We start from the raw sequence: 21,381 nt of genomic DNA on the forward strand, positions 1-21,381 counted from the left end.
CATTGAAAGAATTTACCATGTGTTCTCATTTACCGTTAACGAATTTTCTGATTACTTTGTAGGCTTATTGAATCAAGTTTGGGAAGCATTGCCACAAAGTTTAACTTCTTCATTCACAACCTTGCTCAGCTTCGTTTTTCTGGTCTTCCTTCTAATGATGAGCCCATCCTTTCATTTTCACCTAAAACATACTCCTTTAAACAAGATGGTCGAATAAAGGAAGTCTCTGTTTTCACATATCATAAGAAATACAACCCAGATAAACATTATGTAAGTTTGATTTCAATATTTATAAACAATCATGCATATATTATTGTTGTCCTTTCTACTTCCTTTGCTGACTCTGCTAAAGTTCCAAGCATTTGTTCTATTCAAGCTTGTTTCTTTCATGAATGGTCCATAAATAAGTAAATGTACTTGAAGCATCCCTAACTTTTTTGGTATTTAATTCTTGCTATATTTGCTTCAAACAATAAGGACCGAGTGATATTCTGTCTTTTAGAGACAAGGCTAAAAGAATGGTGCTATTCTGCTTTTTCTCATTCTTCAATTTTTTTATTTTTATTTATTTATTTTTTTGTTCATTCTTCAGTTTTTTTTACATTTCAAAGGTAAAGTGTGCTTGTTGTAACAAATTCAATCAATAGAGTAGTATATAAAGTAAAAAGTCAAAGTTCCTATTCCAGTCTCTGATACAGAACACGCACACATTGTCTTTGAACAGATACAGGAACTTCAGCATGCTTTTTCCTCTTCGAGACTATAGTGTTATCTTTTTTGTTGTTACTTTTCACCCTTGTGCTAACTTTTTTGTTAGATAATACTTTCCAGAACTGCCAGTTTTTAAATTTTTGGCAAATTGATAGTCTTTAAAAAGCTATTTTACTACTGTTTTAATTTTCATCTATTCTGTTAATAAATTTTAGTATCTTTTTGTGTGTTTATTAAAGTTATCCTAACACCATTTTATTGCATAGTCCATTCTCTCCCCAGTATATACTACTACCTTTAAGTTTATATATATATCCCCATATTTGTTTCTGGCCTTCTATAAATAGATCCTACTTGGCACCAGTATTATATTCTTTAAAGTATTGTAACTTTATAAAAGTTTAAATAGGCTGGGCACAATGGCTCGTGCCTATAATCCCAGCACTTGTGGGAGCCCGAGGCAGGTGATCACCTGAGGTCAGGAGTTCAAGACCAGCCTGGCCAACATGGTGAAACCCCATCTCTACTAAAAATATGAAAATTAGCTGGGTGTGGTGGCATGTGCCCGTAGTCCCAGCTACTCGGGAGGCTGAGGCAGGAGAATCGCTTGAACCCGGGAGGCGGAGGTTGCAGTAAGCCAATATTGTGCCATTGCACTCTAGCCTGGGCAACAGAGCAAGACGCTGTATCAAAAAAAAAAAAAAAAAGTTTAACTAGCCAGCAAAACAAGTTTTCCTTCACTACCCCCCCATAAACCTTTTGCCTTTTTTTAACTGACTTTTTATTTATTTTTATTTATTTTATTTTATGTTATTTTATGTTATGTTATGTTATTTTTATTTTATTTTATTTTATTTAATAGTCTCACTCTGTTGCCCAGGCTGGAGTGCAATGGCGCGATCTCGTCTCCTGAAACCTGTGCCTCCCAGGTTCAAGCAATTCTCATGCCTCAACTCCTGAATAGCTAGCTGGGACTACAGGCATGCGCCAGCACGCCCGGCTAATTTTTGTATTTTTAGTAGAGATGGGGTTTCCCCATGTTGCCCCGGCACATGGCCAGACGAAATCCTGGCCCTAAGTGATCCACTCATTTTGGCCTCTCGAAGTTCTGGGACTACAGACATGAGCCACCATGCCTGGACTATTTTATTTATTTTTTATTTATTTGTTTATTTTTTATTTTTTTGAGACGGAGTCTCGCTCTGTCGCCGAGGCTAGAGTGCAGAGGTGTGATCTCGGCTCACTGCAAGCTCTGCCTCCCGGGTTCACGCCATTCTCCTGCCTCAGCCTCCGGAGTAGCTGGGACTACAGGTGCCCGCCACCACGCCTGGCTAATTTTTTGTATTTTTTTTTTCTAGTAGAGACGGGATTTCACCATGTTAGCCAGGATGGTCTCAATATCCAGACCTCGTGATCCACCCGCCTCGGCCTACCAAAGTGCTGGGATTACAGGCGTGAACCACTGCGCCCGGCTGCCTGGACTATTTTTATTTCTACTTTTTGAGAAACGGTCTGGCTCCGTTACCCTGGCTGGAGTGCAGTGATGCAGTGTTGGCTCATTTGGCTTGCTTGGCTCACTGTAGCCTTGACACCTGGGCCGAGTTGCTCCTCCCACCTTAGCTTCCCAAGTAGCTGGGGCTACAGGCATGTGCCACCACAGCTGGCTAATTTTTATATTTTTTATAGAAACAGAGCCTTACTATGTTGCACAGGCTGGTCTCTAACTCCAGGGCTGAAGTGATCCTCTCACCTTGGCCCCTCAAAGTGCTAGGATTATAGGCATGAGCAACCGTGCCCAGCTTACACTTTTAAGTTCTAGTTTATGTATCTTAGGATGGTTATGATCACTCTTAAAATGTAGTTAGATGTGCTATAAATACAGTGACTTATATTTGCTTTTTCCAATTGGTGACATACATATTACCAAGATAAAAGTACTTGAACTACATATAACAATTAAGCTATAAATTTCTTTTCTGTCAGGAAAGGAGGTTTTATTGCTTCTTGGTCTTTTAGCTAAGATCAATATAGGAAAGAAGGTTTTTTTGAGACAGAGTCTCGCTCTGTTGCCCAGGCTGGAGTACAGTGCCATCTCGGTTCACTGCAACCTCTGCCTCCCAGGTTCAAGTGATTTGCCTGCCTCAACCTCCCAAGTAGCTGGGATTACAGGCACGCACCACCATGCCCAGCTAATTTTTGTTTTTTTAGTAGAGACGTGCTTTTACTATGTTGCCCAGGCTGGTCTCAAACTCCTGACCTCAGCTGATCCACCCACCTCGGCCTCCCAAAGTGCTGGGATTACAGGCATGAGCCACTGCACCCGGCCTGGAAAGAAAGTTTTAAATATAAATTTTATGTGTTTGTGGTGTGATTTCTTTTCAGATTTATGTAGTCCGAATTTTGAGGGAAGGACAGATTGAACCATCATTTGTCTTCCGAACATTTGACGAATTTCAGGAACTTCACAATAAGCTCAGTATTATTTTTCCACTTTGGAAGTTACCAGGGTATGTATTCATCCTTGTACATTAATCCTTTTTGTAGGAAACAACTTGTTATCAAATGTAGGTGGAAAGCTTTGTGTTAACACTTAGTAAGATACTATCGGCCATATGTGGCTTATTTTCCTTTGTATCATAAGGACCTAATACAAAAGTAGACATAAACAAGGAACTGTAAGTTTTTGTTAAATGAATAAATGATCAGGATGTTAAAATATGAGATTTTCTAGACTTCTAACTCTTGTTGAAGCTTTAACTTTGCTGTCTCTACCATAGTAAGCAACACTAGATAATAATTTGGCATCTTGGTTTTGAAAAAAGTCACATGCTGCCAGGCGTGGTGGCTCACAAGCTTATAATCCCAGCACTTTGGGAGGCCAAGGCGGGGAGATACCTTGAGTCCAGGAGTTGGAGACTAGCCTGGGCACCATGGCAAAACCCCATCTCTATAAAAAATACAAAAATTAGCTGGGCTGGTGGCACATGTCTGAAGTCCCAGCTACTCGGGAGGCTGAAGTGAGAGGATTGATTGATACCAGGATGTGGAGGTTGCAGTGAGCCAAGATCACATCACTGCATTACAGCCTGGGTGACAGAATGAGACCCTGTCCCCCAAAAGAAAAAAGGTCATATGCTAATCAGTGCAGAAATAATCTATCATGGGCCATACTGAGCTCCTCTGCTAAAAAACTGAAGCATGGCCAGGAGCGGTGGCTCACACCTATAATCCCAGCATTATGGGAGGCCAAGGCAGGCGGATCACAAGGTCAGGAGATTGAAACCATCCTGGCTAACACAGTGAAACACCGTCTCTTCTAAAAAATACAAAAAATTAGCCGGGCATGGTGGCAGGCGCCTGTAGTCCCAGCTACTTGGGAGGCTGAGGCAGGAGAATGGCGTGAACCCAGAAGGTGGAGCTTGCAGTGAGCCGAGATCGCACCACTGCACTCCAGCCTGGGCGACAGAGCAAGACTCCGTCTCAAAAAAATAAATAAATAACAAGCAAACATCATCGAGACTCCCAGTCAAAATCTTAGTTTTGTATCTGATACCCTTTGGGAGTCTTCAGTTTTAATGTAGCTCAATGACCAGTAGATTTCCTGTGTCGAGTTTTTTCATATTTTCTTCAGACTAGATTTCAAAAGTGAGGAGGAGGTGAAGTGGGTGTTAGAGTTTGTTTCCATGTACAGTTTCATTTTTCCACTACTACCAAAATAAGTGGAATTAAGATTATCCTTTTGGCATCTTACTTAGGCCTTATGTTATTATTTGTGGATTTTACTGGTATATGTAATATTTATGGCTGATTGAGTAGTGATTTTATTTTTTAGGGATCAGATCTGGATAAAATATTTATGAGTGATTAAACTTGAGAAGAAATATTAGAAAAATAAGTATTAAGTAGGTGCAAAAGTAATTGCGTTTTTTGCCATTACTTTTAATGTCAAAAACCACAGTTACTTTTGCACCAAGCTAATAATAAATATAGGAAATCAACACATACACTTTTTCAACCAAGGCTCATAAAAGGATAATGGGTAACTGAACGATGTCATCTCCAATACTTTGAAGAGAAATCACAAAAAATTACTTATTTTATTTTGAGACGGAGACTTGCTCTGTCACCCAGGCTGGAGTGTAAGTGATCTCAGCTCACTGCAACTTCCGCTTCCCAGGTTCAAGTGATTTTTCTGCCTTAGCCTTCCGAGTAGCTGGGATTATAGGTATCTGATTATAGGCATCAGCACACTAATTTTTGTATTTTTAATAGAGACGGTTTTATCATGTTGGCCAACCTGGTTTCAAACTCGTGACCTCAAGTAATCCACCCGCCTTGGCCTCCCAAAGGCCATGAGCCACCGTGTCCGGCCACAAAATATTACTTTATAGTGGATTAAGACTACTTTGTCTTTAAGTATATATAAAAAAGTGTGTATTTCTAAGGAAATACTGTACTTATTTAAATCCCACTTGTTTTTGTTTTTCTTTTGTAGCTTTCCTAATAGGATGGTTCTAGGAAGAACACACATAAAAGATGTAGCAGCCAAAAGGAAAATTGAGTTAAACAGTTATTTACAGAGTTTGATGAATGCTTCAACAGATGTAGCAGAGGTAACCTTAGTAAATGAGAAGTAATAACATCTTATACCTTTTGTGTTACATAATATTTAAACTAATGAATTGTTTTCTCTTTATTCTTAGTGTGATCTTGTTTGTACTTTCTTCCACCCTTTACTTCGTGATGAGAAAGCTGAAGGAATAGCTAGGTCTGCAGGTGAGATTATTTTTTTTCTCTTTATTGGTAACTCATGATCTGCAAGTCTGTAACTTCTCAATGAATGTGGTAGAATGACAGCAGGCTTACTAGCTGTAGTCTGAGAATGGGAGGAGAGTATTCTTTCTAAACCAGTCTATTTCTGAATAAATACAACTTTCCTAATAGATGTGATTACTAAAGAAGTATAAATCAATGACCTATCAGGTTGTTTACTCCTTTTTCCCCTCCCTTCTGTCTGCACCACATGTGACAGTCTTGAAAATAAAGCAAAATCCTTTTATTGCAGCTTGAACCACTACAACCAGTAAATAAAGATGAAAATATTTGTATTTTCAGATGCAGGTTCCTTCAGTCCTCCTACTCCAGGCCAAATAGGAGGAGCTGTGAAATTATCCATCTCTTACCGAAATGGTACTCTTTTCATCATGGTGATGCATATCAAAGATCTTGTGAGTGATTACAAAGAATGATGGTTGTAGAGGAAACCCTTACCTTGGTAGGAAGCATTACTATTAAGGGATTGCTTTTCTTTTTAGGTTACTGAAGATGGAGCTGACCCAAATCCATATGTCAAAACATACCTACTTCCAGATAACCACAAAACATCCAAACGTAAAACCAAAATTTCACGAAAAACGAGGAATCCGACATTCAATGAAATGGTAAGTTAAAATCATTTCTAGACGTTTCCTTGGTTTATTGAGTTTATTTTTTTAATTTTCATTTTTAAGTTCTGAGGTGCGTGAGCAGGATGTGCAAGTTTGTTACATAGCTAAACGTACCACTGTGGTCTGCATACCTATCAACCTATCACCTAGGTATTAAGCCCAGCATGCATTAGCTATTTTTCCTAATGCTCTCCCTCCCCCCATCCCATCCCCCACCAGGCCCCAGTGTGTGTTGTTCCCTTCTCTGTGTCCATTGTTTTGAGATTTTAAATTTTAAAACATTTTAAGGCCAGGCACAGTGGCTCATGCCTGTAATCCTAGCAATTTGGGAGGCTGAGGTGGGTACATCCCTTGAGCTTAGGAGTTTGAGACCAGCCTGGGCAACATGATGAAATTCCATCTCTACAAAAAAAAAAGAAAAAAAAAATTAGCTAGGCATGGTGGCATGCACCTGTAATCCCAGCTCCTCGGGAGGCTGAGGTAAAAGGATTGCTTGAGCACAGGAGGTCAAGGCCACAGTGAGTCATGATCATGCCACTGCACTCCAGACTGGGCAACAGAGTGAGACCCTGTCTCAAAAAAAAAAAAAAAATTTAGAGTTTTTAGGTATCGGTTGCTGAACTATTTGTTATACAGTGTACACCAATAACAGTCCAATAGTATTTAACAAAATGATATAAAATAGAGCCCTCATAGACCTTAGGAGCCATAATTCAACTACGTTTCCAGTGTGTGAACCCCCCTCTATAATAGTCACAAAAAGTGGTTGTCTAGTCTGTGCTGAATTACTTCCAGACTATTCAGTTTGTCTTAGATCGCTCCACCTCTAAGATCATTATTATTATTATTATATTATTTATTTTATTTATTTTTAGAGGCAGAGTTTCACTGTTGTTACCCAGGCTAGAGTGCAATAGAACCATGTCGGCTCACTGCAACCTCTGCCTCCTGAGTTCAAGTGATTCTCCTGCCTCAGCCTCCTGAGTAGCTGGGATTACAGGCATGTGCCACCATGCCTGGCTGATTTTGTATTTTTAGTAGAGACGGGTTTCTTCATGTTGGTCAGGCTGGTTGTAAACTCCCAACCTCAGGTGATCCACCTGCCTCAGCCTCCCAAAGTGCTGGGATTACAGGTGTGAGCCACTGTGCCCGGCCATGAGATTATTTTTTATACAAAGCTAAAATCTTGATTTTCTGAGGCCATCTGTGGGGTCTCAGTTGTACCTGTTGGAACCACACAGGTACTATTCTTCCTTCTATGCGGCAGCCCTTTCAGATAATTGAAGATCAGATGTCCTTCCCATTCTTTTAAAACATCTTTAATACTTTTACCTTAATTTGATAGGATATAGTTTCAAAATCATTGTCCTTCAAATGTTTTCCTCTTTTTTTTTTTTTTTTTTTTTGTGAGACGGACTGTCGCTCTGTCACCCAGGATGGAGTGCAGTGGGGCAATCTCAACTCACTGCAATGTCTGCCTCTGGGATTCAAGTGAGTCTTGTGCCTCAGCCTCCCAAGTAGCTGGGACTACCAGTGAGCGCCACCACGCCTGGCTAATTTTTGTATTTTTAGTAGAGTCGGGGGTTTTATCATCTTGGCCAGGCTAGTCTCGAACTCAGGTGATCCACCCACCTCAGCCTCCCAAAGTGCTGGGATTACAGGCGTGAGCCACCATACCCATCCTGTTTTCCTCTTTTAGTAACCTTCTTAAAGTACTCAAAATTGAAAGCAGGCCAGGTACGGTGGCTCATGCCTATAATCCCAACACTTTGGGAGGCCATGGCAGGAGGACTGGTTGAGCCCAGGAGTATTAGACCAGCCAGGGCAACATAGTGAGACCCTGTCTCTACAGAATATAAGAAATTAGCCTAGCATAGTGGCGTGCACCTGTTGTCCCAGCTACTCGAGAGACTGAGATGGGAGGATCACTTGAGCCTCGGAGGTTGAGGCTTCAGTATGCTATGATCGCGCCACTGCACTGCAACCGAGGCAACAGAGCCAGACTGTCTCTCAGAAAAAAAAATTGAAAGCAGGGCCATAGGTAGGGCTCGTACCTCTAATCTTAGCACTTTGGAAAGCCGAGGCAGGAGGGTTGCTTGAGGCTGGGCGTTTGAGACCAGCCTGGCCAACATAGAGAGACCCTGTTCTACAAACAATTTAAAAAAAAATTAACCAGGCATGATGGCACGCACCTGTAGTCCTAGCTACTCTGGAGGCTGAGGCTGGAGGATTGCTTAAGCCCCTGAGTTTGAGGTTACAGTAAACCATGATTGTGCCACTGCACTCTAGTCTGGGCAATAGAGTGAGACACTGCCTCTTTTAAAAAAAAAAAAAAAAAAAGCAATAAGCAAAGTATCAACTGAATTGCATGGAGTATAACTGTGACTTTGCTGAGAAATACCCACAGTAAACTTATAAACTTACTACCTATTAAAACATGCTAAAGTTCTCCCCACTTCTCTCTTATTAAACTACTTCTTTAGGATAAACACATTTTTTGTACATTAATTAACATTATATCCACACAATGATTAGAAATCAAAGCAAATAATTCTGATTTCTCATTATGGTTATAAATTTATTAAAACCTACAGAAAATCTTTTGACTTTTTTGTTTGTTTTTGAGACAGATTCTCACTCTGTCACCCAGGCCGGAGCGCAGTGGTGCAATCTCAGCTCACTGCAGCCTCCATCTCCCAGTTCAAGTGATTCTTGTGCCTCAGCCTCCCGAGTAGCTGGGACTACAGGCATGTGCCACCATGTCCAGCTAATTTTTGTATTTTTAATAGAGACAGGGTTTTGCCCTGTTGCCCAGGCTGGTCTCAAACTCCTGACCCCAGGTGATTCACCCGCCTTGGCCTCCCACAGTGTTGGGATTACAGGCATGAGCCACTGTGTCTGGCCAATCCTTTGACATCTTTAAAGGCACATACAATGCTTGGTAAAGACCAATGGGTATTCGTAAAAGGTAGTGTAATTAGTGTTGTGTTTTTTTAGTAGAGACAGGGTTTCACCATGTTGGCCAGGCTGGTCTCGAACTCCTGACGTCAGGTGATCCCACCCGCCTCGGCCTCTCAAAGTGCTGGGATTACAGGCGTGAGCCACTGCGCCTGGCTGTTTTAAGTTATTTTAGCCAAACAGTGAGGACTAGGTTAAGGAGATATTTCTTAAAACTTATGATGAGGCATTCTGGAAAAATTAAAATTCTAAGTGTTGATGTGAGTTTGAAACAGAATAGCTTTGTAACACTCCAGACTTGGTGCAAACTGCATTTTTAGTTGGTGATTTTGTATTGAATTATGAATAATCAAATGATTTCATAGCATTAAAAAATCCAACAGAAAAAAAGACAACAAAAGGAAAATTTAATCCCTCCTTTCTTGCAGAATAATTACAATTACCTCCCAATTAGCTTCCTTCCATTCTTTTTTTCCTCCCAGCTATTAGATCATCTTATGGGATACTGTAATTTCTTTTCCCTGTTCCATCACCTCCAGCTCAGATAAACTGTGTTTCTAGTTTTCATTTATTTTTATTTTTTATTTATTTGTTTTTTAGACAGAGTTTTGCTCATGTTGCCCAGGCTGGAGTGCAATGGGGCGATCTTGGCTCACTGCAACCTCCGCCTCCGAGATTCAAGTGATTCTCCTGCCTCGGCCTCCTTAGTAGCTGGGATTACAGGCACCCGCCACCACACTCAGCTAATTTTTGTATTTTTAGTAGAGACAAGTTTTCACCATGTTGGCCAAGCTGGTCTCGAACCCCTAACCCCAGGCGATCCACCCTCCTCAGCCTCCCAAAGTGCTGGGATTACAGGCGTGAGCCACCATGCCTGGCCTCTAGTTTTTATTTTTTAGCTAATGATTAGTCCTGCTTTGTATCTCTCTATGTCAGACATCACAGGAATGATAGTACAATCCAAGACTCCTGAAATACAAAATGTCCTTCTAAAGTACGGAGACAAAACCTACTGGAAGTGTCATAATCAGTGTCACTCATTATGGTCACTCTTTGGCTAATATTCTCACGTTTTCACTTGAAATGTTCCAAGAAACCAAACAAACTTTGTGATTTACTGGGTTTTTTTCCTTTGTTGTAGCTTGTATACAGTGGATATAGCAAAGAAACCCTAAGACAGCGAGAACTTCAACTAAGTGTACTCAGTGCAGAATCTCTGCGGGAGAATTTTTTCTTGGGTGGAGTAACCCTGCCTTTGAAAGATTTCAACTTGAGCAAAGAGACGGTTAAATGGTATCAGCTGACTGCAGCAACATACTTGTAAACTAGTGAATGTCTGAGCTTTGGAAGCATGAACAGTTATAAACGTGCATGCATACATGCACACACACACAGACACACACACACACTTGTTAATTTTGTATAGTATTTTTATACTTGGACAGAACTTATAAAGTTAAATATACTTGCTACATTTCAACACATCTGTTGGACCAACAGTCACATAACTAACCTTTTTGAATTTTTGGAAGCCATTGCTGTTTTAAAGTCATTATGCAGAATGCTACAAACCCTAAACTTAATATATACTAATTCCTGAAAAAGACTTTGAGACAGTACTATGTCAGTTCAGCCACCTGTTTTGCATTGTTTTCTATAAGGAGGCAAAGCATATGTGTTTTCCTGTTATGCACCTTTTATAGCCTTTACCACTGTGTAATGTTCACAAACACCAAAGTAAAGGAAAAATGCAGGATGTTACCGTAAAATCCAGCTGCTATTCATGGAGCTGAAAAACAAAGCACAAATAATAGATAGCTATGTTAAGAACTACTAAGTAGTTTATAGAAGTAGGGAAAAACGTAATACTACTTTTTATTCATGTCTTTAAAGCCTTTTTCAGAATAAGTGCCAATCACTGATGTTGTAAATAATGGTGCCTTAACTTTATATGCTTCCCTGGCACTTCATTTCTGATTTTTTTCCTGATTTGATAAATAATTAGTACATAGTTTTCACTCACTTTCAGCTTACTAAAGACAAGAAATTATGTACATGTACTAATGTTTTTCCCACAAAAAAATCCTTTACTTCTGATGTATTTAAATAGTTATTTAAATAGTTAAGCCTAATACCTGATTAAGACTCACCAATGTGATTGTACAATAAATTCTATCATTCCATTAAAATCCTACATTTATTCCCAGGAGTGGTAATTTCACCTCCCTACATCTATACTCCACTCCCTCAGTAGATAAGTGAAAATTGTTAACCCATGTGCCCATTCCTGAGTAGGGCAGACTCTTCACAAGAGGCCCATGACAAGAATTCTAGGGTCCACATTGAACTTTAATATAGACCTTTGTCTCTGTAGACCAGTTTGTCTTGTAAACTGTCTTACTTACATGTGTAAACATTTTACATTCACATGAAAAGTTATTTTCCTTTATATAATAGGATTCAGAATCATAAGGGACAGGATTGAAATTATTCTACAGTAACCAGTAAGAATAAGATTCGGCCGGGCACTGTGGCTCCTGCCTGTAATCCCGACACTTTGGGAGGCCAAGGTGGGCGGATCACCTGAGGTCAGGAGTTTGAGACCAGCCTGGCCAACATGGCGAAACCCCATCTCTACATAAAAATTAGCCAGGCGTGGTAGCGGGCATCTATAATCCCAGCTACTTAGGGGGCTGAGGCAGGAGAATCACTTGAACCCAGGAGGCGGAGGTTGCGGTGAGCCGAGATCACGCCACTGCACTCCCGCCTGGGTGAGAAGAGCGAAACTCCATCTTAAAAAAAAAGAAAAAAAGAGTAAGATTCATTTTTATTATTTACTCAACTTCAGACACAATTTTGTTAATTTGGATATATACATATATATAATAAGAACTCATGGTTAGAATAGAAATTCAGATACTTTAAAAATGGTAATAGAGATTGAACCAATCAGATTGCTGTGAGAAAACTGACAAAATATGCAATAAAGAATACCAAGAGAGAAAGGACAATCGCCAATTCAGTTGCCCAGAACAGAATTTTTATGAACTGCACAAATGTTTAATGTAAATGGTGATACCTACAGGGAAGAAATAGAAAGTTGATAATATATCAGTGGGACGGGGTGGGGGAAAAACTTGAAATTTTTGGTGCCTAACACTAATGGTCCATATGTAGTTAAACCCATGAGTATGGTATATGAATGTCTTTTTTAAATGTTAAAATGTGTTGTCTATTTAATAAGTTAATTAAAATGCAGATCAAAGCACCACCATTTGCTTTTTCCACAGATCATTAACATTTCCTTAAAGTGTGTAAGTACCTTTGCAAATGCAAATGTACTAGCAATTTTCACTTAAGCTTTTGAGACCGAATTCCATTCCACCAGTTATCACTTAGCCACTGTAATTTAAAAACAAACAAACAAACAAAAACTGTCGTAGTAGAGGTCGTTAATTAGACTCAACATGTACTGCCTTTTTGCAGTCTATTATGACAGTGTCTTTTAGCACAAATAATAGAGCTAAAAAATGTCCTGTCACTTCTGTTATAAGAAATCTGGATTCATATCTAAAAGTGTATATTATAATACTGTACAGTTAAGAGTTCAGAACAAGTGGTAATGTTTTCTCTTAATTTAACTCATTTTGTGCCTTCTTTACTCATTCAAACACACATACATTTTACATATAGTTTATTTCTTTATGAAATGCTAATCTTCAGCCCATACCAAAAAGTAAGAAAGAGTGGAGCCTGTTTGCACTACTACTATCAATAAATTTTAAATCAGGTGGATTTTTAAGCATTTTTTAAAAGCTGACATTAAAGTAAATCTGAAAAACAACAGTTTAATAAACTGGCCAAGACACTAATTTTTATGTATCATCACAATATTTTATACTCACCTTTATTGACTAAAAATAATTATGCTACATGTTGTCCTGCATCAGAAGAATTATTTCTTCTTGCCAGTGTTTTGGGATTTGAAGATAATGGTTCACTCAAAGAACCTATTATTTTCTCTACTGAGGAACCCAATTTATTACTGCCTTTATATGAATCTATAGGTATCTAAATGTTAAGGCATGTATGATCTTTGATCATTTCTTTTTTCAAATTAAAGTTGTATAAAAGTTTCAATATCTTGCCTTAAATTAGTTGCCTGTTCTTTCTAGGATTCAAATATTGTGGCATTTAAAAAAGAAAACATTCACTTTTGAAACTTAGACTTCAGATCAAAAAGGACTGAACCCCCACTATCATAATCCATACATTCATTTCCATGTTGTTTGACTAGCAGTGCATATATGAATGAATATGGTAATTAATCTTATCTATAAGCACCAAATACTTTAATTATATTAAGGTAGTGAATAAAGATGTATAATATTTTTATTAATACCTTGAATATATTCAGTGGATTGAATGTGACTTCATAACTGTACTACGATTGTATTAAAATATTTCTGGAATAAAAGAACTCTGCTATCATTTCTTTCCTTGTTGACATACGAACATTTTTGGTTCCAGACTTTGCAATGAGCTCACTCTTGATATTCTTTGCGTCTCACCTAGGAGTCTATTAGGTTTAATAATCCTGAATTTCAGAACTAACCTGTTAGTTGCCCCTAAAAATGTTCAAATAGAGATTCTGACTTCTGAGTGTTACTCTTTTTTTTTTTTTGAGACAGAGGCTCACTCTGTCTCCCAGGCCAGGAGTGCTGTGGTGACATCTCGGCTCACTGCAACCTCCATCTCCTGGGTTAAAGCCATTCTCCTGCCTCAGCCTCCTGAGTAGCTGGAACTACAGGCACGCGCAACCACGCCCGCGTAATTTTTGTATTTTTAGTGTAGCAGGACAAGCCGCAGACAAAACTCCTCGGACACGAGTTAAAGAAGGAAGGGGTTTATTCGGCCGGGGGCATTGGCAAGACTCCTGTCTCAAGAGCTGAGCCCCCCCAGGGAGCAATTCCTGTCCCTTTTAAGGGCTCACAACTCTAAGGGGGTGCGTGTGAGAGGGTCGTGATTGATTGAGCAAGCAGGGGGTATGTGACTGGGGGCTGCATGCACCGGTAATTAGATCGGAACAAAACAGGATAGGGATTTTCACAGTGCATTTCTATACAATGTCTGTAATCTACAGATAATATAACCCATTAGGTCAGGGGTCAATCTTTAACTACCAGGCCCAGGGTGCAGCGCCAGGCTGTCTGCCTGTGGATTTCATTTCTGCCTTTTAGTTTTTACTTCTTTCTTTGGAGGCAGAAATTGGGCATAAGACGATATGATGGGTGGTCTCCTCCCTTATTAATAGATGGGGTTTCGCCATATTGGCCAGGCTGGTCTCAAATTCCTGACCTCAAGCGATCCGCCCGCCTCGGCCTCCGGAAGTGCTGGGGTTACAGGCGGGAGCCACCGTGCCGGGCCTGAGTGTTACTCTTTGAAGGTCTGGATTGCAACCACTTTGCTACAGTCCCATCACTATTTCTTAGAAGGGAAATGCTTCTGTGAGTATAGTCCCTGGCCTTTGGTACTTAAGAAATTAAGTAGTCCTGCAACAGTTATAGACCTATCTACAGAACTGAGAAATGTGGATCCTTCTTATACAGTACCTTCATCCTGTAATGATAACAGTTTGAAGGTGTGGTTCTCTGACCCTAAGATGACATGTGAAAGGGCCCAGAGACCATGAAAGAGCAGTAACTCAATTAGAGCCAGCTTTTGGGGGTGACAGTTTGTGTCAGAAAAAAAAAGGATCTTTATTTCATCCTTACTCTTTTGAAAAACTTCATTATGCAAATTTTTAATCATTTACAAAATTAGATAACAGCATAATGAACTCCATGAGTGAAGCCATCACACAGCTTCAACAGTTATTACCTTAGGGCTAACCTTGTTCCATCTGTATTAACTAAGATGTTCCTAGGTATGGATATCTTTGAATTTATCCTATTTAAGATTCTTTATTTTATTTTATTTTTGAGATGGAGTCTCACTCTCGCCCAGGCTGGAGTGCAGTGGCGCAATCTCGGCTTACTGCAAGCTCCGCCTCCCGGGTTCATGCCGTTCTCCTGCCTCAGCCTTTTGAGTAGCTGGGACTACAGGCGCCTGCCACCACGCCCGGCTAACTTTTTGTATTTTTAGTAGAGACGGGGTTTCACCATGTTGGCCAGGATGGTTTTGATCTCCTGACCTCGTGATCCACCCGCCTCGGCCTCCCAAAGTGCTGGGATTACAGGTGTGAGCTACCACGCCCACCCGCCCTATTTAAGATTCTTAAAACTGTGGATCAGAGCTGGGCGCGGTGGCTAACCCCTATAATCCCAGCACTTTGGGAGACTGAGGCAGGCGGATCACGAGGCCAGGAGTTCAAGACCAGCCTGGCCAATATGGTGAAACTCCCATCTCTACTAAAAATTTAAAAATTAGCCGGGCGTGGTGGCACGCGCCTGTAATCCCAGCTACTCAGGAAGCTGAGGCTGGAGAATTGTTTGAACCTGGGAAGCGGAGGTGGCAGTGAGCCGAGATCATGCCACTGCATTCCAGCCTGGGCGACAGAGCAAGACTTCGTCTCCAACAACAACAACAAAAAGCCGGGTGTGGTGGCTCACGCCTATAATCCCAGCACTTTGGGAGGCTGAGGTGGGCAGATCACGAGGTCAGGAGTTCAAGACCAGCCTGGCCAACATACTGAAACCCCATCTCTACTAAAAATACGAAAATTAGCTGAGTGTGGTGGCACGCACCTGTAGTCCCAGATACTCGGGAGGCTGAGGCAGGAGAATCGCTTGAACCCGGGAGGTGGAGGTTGCAGTGAGCTGAGACTACGCCATTGCACTCCAGCCTGGGCAACAGAGCGAGACTCCATCTCGAAAAAAAAAAACAAACACAGAACTGGATCAGTAGCTTTCTTCAGTTCTGAATACTTGCTAGCCATTATCGTTTCAAACATTTTGTCTGCCACCTTTTCAAACTCTGATTAAATGTATAATGTATAATAGACATTTCCACTCTTCTTCCATGTCTTCTCTTCATGTCTTTTTTTTGTCCCTGCATTCTCAATAATTTTTTCTGACTTATTTTCTAATTCACTACTTCCAACTGTTTAATCTATCCATTAGGTTTTAAATTTTGGTTGTTCTATTTTTTTTTCTTTTTCTTTCTTTGAGACAGGGTCTCAATCTGTTGCCCAGGTTGGAGTGCAGTGGCACAATCATGGGTCACTGCAGCCTCAACCTCCCTGGGTTCAAATCATCCTCTCACTTCAGCCTCTGAAAAAGCTGGGACTACAGGCACATGCCACCATGCCTGGCTAATTTTTGTATTTTTTGTAGAAATGGGGTTTCACCATGTCGCCGAGGCTGGTCTCAAACTCTCAAATACCTGGGCTCAAGCAATCTGTCCACCTTGGCTTCCCAAAGTGTTGGGATTACAGGCGTGAGCCATCACGCTCAGCCAATTCTTGTATTTTTTTCATTTCAAGAATCAGTATTTGGTTCTTTTTATTTGTTTGAATCATGATCCAGGAAAGACACACACCAACACTGTCAAGACCATTTAAAGAGAAAAAGTTGTGGGTTTTTTTGACCATTTAAAAAAAGAAAAGGTTTTTCCAATAAATGGTGCCGGTACAACTGGATAACCACATGCAAAAGCATCAGTAGGACTCTTACACCACATAAAAAAAATAACTCAAAATGGATCAAAGACCTGAACATAAGAGCTAAAAGTGGTTGGGCACAGTGGCTCCCACCTGCAATCCCAGTACTTTGGCAGGTCAAGGTGGGAGGATCCCTTGAGCCCAGGAGTTCAAGGCTGCAATAAGCCAGATCTCAGCACTGCGCTACAGCATGGGTGATGGAGCGAGACCTTGTCTCTGGGAGAAAAAAAAAAAAAGAAAAAAGAAAGCCAAAAATATAAAACTCTTAGAATAAAACAAAAACCTGGGTGTACATACATCTTATGACCTTGGATTTGATGATTCTTAGATGTGACACTAAAAGCATGAGCCACAAAAGAAAAAAATGGATTAATTGGGACTTCATCAAAATTAACTTTTGTGCATCAAAGGACGCTATTAAAGAAATAAAAGACAACCCATAGAATGGGAAAAAATATTTCCCAATAATGTATCTGATAAAAGGAATCAGATATATATAAAGAATTCTTACAACCAACAACAAAAAGACAGTCCAATTTAAAAATGGGCAAAGGGCCGGGCATGGTGGCTCATGCCTGTAATCCCAGCACTTTGAGACGCTGAGGCGGGTGGATCATCTGAGGTCAGGAGTTCGAGACCAGCCTGGCCAACATGGCAAAACCCTGACTCTACTAAAAAAAAACACAGAAACTAGCTAGGCGTGGTGGCACGCTCCAGTTACCGGGTTTCTTTTGTGGGTAGTAACATATCAGGAATTAGTGGTAATGATTGCACAACATTGTGAGTGCAGTAAAAGTTACTGAAGTAACTGTATACTTCAAAATAGCTCCTGTGATCCCAGCTATTCAGGAGGCTGAAGCACGAGGATCGCTTGAATCTGGAAGGCAGAGGTTGCAGTGAGCCAAGATCGTGCCATGCACTCCAGCCTGGATGACGGCAGAGCAAGAAAAAATTAAAAAAATAAAATAGGCAAAGGGCGAGGCGTGGTGGCTCATGCCTGTAATGCCAGCACTTTGGGAGGCCAAGGCGGGCAGATCACCTGAGGTCAGGAGTTCCAGACCAGCCTGACCAGCATGGAGAAACCCCGTCTCTACTAAAAATACAAAATTAGCTGGGCATGGTGGTACATGCCTGTAATCCCAGCTACTCCAGAGGCTGAGGCAGGAGAATCGCTTGATCGTCTCAAAAAAAAAAAAAAAAAAAAAAAAAAGTCCATACAATGGACTTTTATTCGGTCATAAAAAGAGAAAAAGTACTGATACATGCTACAACATGAATGAACTCTGAAAACATGCTTAGGAAGCTAGGGAGTGGCTCATGCCTATAATCCCAGCACTTTGGAAGGCTGAGGCTGGAGGGTTGCATCAGCCCAGGAGTTCAAGGCCAACCTGAGCAACCCCGTCCCTTAAAAAAAAGGTCGGGCACGGTGGCTCACACCTGTAATCCCAGCACTTTGGGAGGCCAAGGTGGATGGATCACCTGAGATCAGGAGTTTGAGACCAGCCTGGCAAACATGACAAAACTCCGTCTCTGGACATTTCACATAAATAGAATCATAAGGCCGGGCGCGGTGGCTCACGCCCAGGCTGGAGTGCAGTGGCGCCATTTCGGCTCACTGCAACCTCCACCTCCTGGGTTCAGGCGATTCTCTGCCTCAGTCTCCGGAGTAGCTGGGATTACAGGTGCCTGCCACCATACCCGGCTAATTTTTGTATGTTTAGTAGAGACGGGGTTTCACCATGTTGGCCAGGCTGGTCTTGAACTTCTGACCTCGCGATCCACCCACCTCGGCCTCCCAAAATGCTGGGATTACAGGCATGAGCCACCGTGCCTGGCCTTATGATTCTATTTATATGAAATGTCCAGAATAGGCAAGTCCATGAGACAGCAGATTAGAGTGGGGAGAGGAGACTGGAGAGCCAACAGCTTAATAGTTACCGGGTTTCTTTTGGGGGTAATAACATATCAGGAATTAGTGGTAATGACTGCACAACATTGTGGGTGTAATAAAAGTTACTGAAGTAACTGTATACTTCAAAATGGTTAAATAAAGTGAATTTCATGGTATGAATTTACCTCAGTAAAAAAATAGTAAAAATTCAGTTTGTAAAGCTTTTACTTCAGTAAAAAAATACTAAAAATTCAGTTTGTAAAGCTATTTGATCACTGAACTTCTGCCCTTAATAAATGCATTAACAGTAACTATTTTCTAGATACTAAAATTATAACTTTCCCTTTGTCTAAAAAATTAGAAGTTTCCAATTTGCAAAAGCAGCTCTCACAAAAGCGTGCCACATATAAAGGCAATGGAGCATGGCTTAATAGAAGGTAAACACCGTTTGATTAAAACTCAGCACTACATCGTATTTTATCATCATTACTGAATATACAAATATTACCAGATAAAATAACTATGGCAGGCCGGGTGCAGTGGCTCACACCTGTAATCCCAGCACTTTGGGAGGCTGAGACGGATCACTTGAGATCAGGAGTTTGAGACCAGCCTGGCCAACATGGTGAAACCCCCATTTCTACTAAAATACAAAAATTGGCCGGGCGTGGTGGCAGGTGCCAGTAGTCCCAACTACTCGGGAGGCTGAGGCAGGAGAATCTCTTGAACTCGGGAGGTGCAGGTTGCAGTGAGCCAAGATCAGGCCACTGCACTCCAGCCTGGGTGACAGAACGAGATTCTCTCTCAAAAACAAACAAACAAAAAAAAAAACTTCATGTGTAACTAACTGACAACCCAAATCACACACGGACATCCTGTAATCTGGGACTAGATTGCCAAATCTACTATTCCCATCACCTTCCTGAAATAAAGTCTACAATCTAGACATCTACAAAGGGGGGGAAAAATGACATTATTTAGGTTCATTCTTTCAAATAATTACTGAGTACCTAACTTCCTGCCAGGCACTCTTGTGGGTGTTGGAGATAAAGCAATAAACGTTGTACTCTCAGAGCTAATTTTTACTGGAGGTGGACAGGCAACCAAACAAGCAACTAGAAAGGATGTTAGAGATTTGGGTGCTTTGAAGGTAATCAATAGGATATTGTGTTGGGAAGGACTACTTTAGATGATCCTATTTAGGGAAAGCCACCCTGAGATGACATGGAGGCCAGGATGTGAAAGTGAGACCTGAAAAGGTCTTGAGGAAGAGCAAGCACTTCAGGCAGTGCCAACAGCAAGAGGAAGGGCTCTAAGCAGGAAAGGAACACGTTGTTACCTTGTAGAGTCAGAAAGGAGTAAGGGCGGTTGGAGCGTTTAGAATCGGGGGATAGTAGCAAGACGTGGGTCCAGGGATTGGATCTTAGGTGCATTGAGAAAGTATGGGAGGGATTTACACAGGGGAGCAACGAATTAATCTGCTTTATGTATTTAATGGATCACTCTGACTGCTAGGTGGAGAGTGGCTTGTGTTTAGAGTGGGAACGTGACCAGACGGTGTGGACACTACCGAGTTGCCCAGATGGGAGATGATGGTGGCTAGGACTGAAGGTGGAAATGGGGCAAAGGGAACATATTCATGATACATTCTTGTGGTAGAGCTGGGATGACAGAGGGAAATCAGAGAAAAATGGAGATGCCTAGGTTTGTATTAAGTTTGAGCAAACAGGATCGTGTTTAACTGAAACAAAAGGGCATGGTTTGGGAATTGGAGTCATATTAAATTTGAGATACCTATTCCGTATCTGAACTAAAAATGTAAAATTGGCTAATGATAAACTATGCTAGGAAAAAAACATTACCCAAATAGGGTACCCGATTTGACTAAAATTCCTAATGCTTTGGGAAAAGTTATTAATCAAATAGTGATAGATTATGGCTTTTTTGGGGGGGGTGTTGTTTTCGTGGAGAATTGACCCCTTTGTTGTTATAAAGGGTTCTCTCTTTATCCCTGATACTTTTTTTTTTTTTTTGAGACGGAGTCTCACTCTGTCACCTAGGCTGGAGTGCAGTGGTGCGATCGCGGCTCACTGCAAGCTCCGCCTCCCGGGTTCATGCCATTCTCCTGCCTCAGCCTCCTGAGTAGCTGGGACTACAGGTGCCCGCCACCACGCCCGGCGAATTGTTTTATATTTTTAGTAGAGACGGGGTCTCACTGTGTTAGCCAGGATGGTCTCGATCTCTTGATCTCGTGATCCACCCGCCGCAGCCTCCCAAAGTGCTGGGATTACAGGCGTGAGCCACCGCGCCCGGCTATCCCTGATAACTTTATTTCAAATAGTGACAGGTTAAAAGATAAGAGCGGATGTTTCAGTATCTAGTTTCTCAGCATCTCGCCAGTTACTTTAAGCTTGTCGACAGTTTGATTTCACTGACCTCCCTCCTTCCTAGAGCTATGCTTACTTTTTAAAATTTTTAAAAGCGGCTTCATTTGCCCATTCTTTCAATTCATTGTTGTGTACCAGCACTGAGTCAGTCTTTTTCTTTCTTTCCTTTTCTTTTCTTTTTTTTTAAGACAGAGTCTTGCTCTGTTGCCCAGGCTGGCGCTCAGTGGTGCTATCTCGGCTCACCGCAATCTCCTTCCTGGCTCCAGAGATTCTCCACCTCAGCCTCCTTCGTAGCTGGAACCAAAGGCACGAATGAGCACGCCCGGC

At 41.2% G+C, this 21,381-nt stretch overlaps 1 protein-coding gene across 2 annotated transcripts in view; it reads left to right on the forward strand.

The window, feature by feature from the left end:
- Positions 1-13,607, forward strand: part of PIK3C2A (phosphatidylinositol-4-phosphate 3-kinase catalytic subunit type 2 alpha) — a 122,979-nt gene extending 109,372 nt beyond the window's left edge. The window contains exons 26-32 of one of the 2 annotated variants that reach the window (XM_024254724.3): positions 63-270; positions 3,094-3,218; positions 5,207-5,324; positions 5,415-5,487; positions 5,827-5,939; positions 6,027-6,152; positions 10,258-13,607. In XM_024254724.3, the coding sequence (XP_024110492.1) occupies positions 63-270; positions 3,094-3,218; positions 5,207-5,324; positions 5,415-5,487; positions 5,827-5,939; positions 6,027-6,152; positions 10,258-10,440 (946 nt within the window). In that variant the 3' untranslated portion in view covers positions 10,441-13,607. 2 annotated transcript variants of the gene reach the window in all.
- Positions 13,608-21,381: the final 7,774 nt, after the last annotated feature.

This window comes from Pongo abelii, chromosome 9, assembly GCF_028885655.2.
Source record: "Pongo abelii isolate AG06213 chromosome 9, NHGRI_mPonAbe1-v2.0_pri, whole genome shotgun sequence".
Classification (NCBI taxonomy): domain Eukaryota; kingdom Metazoa; phylum Chordata; class Mammalia; order Primates; family Hominidae; genus Pongo; species Pongo abelii.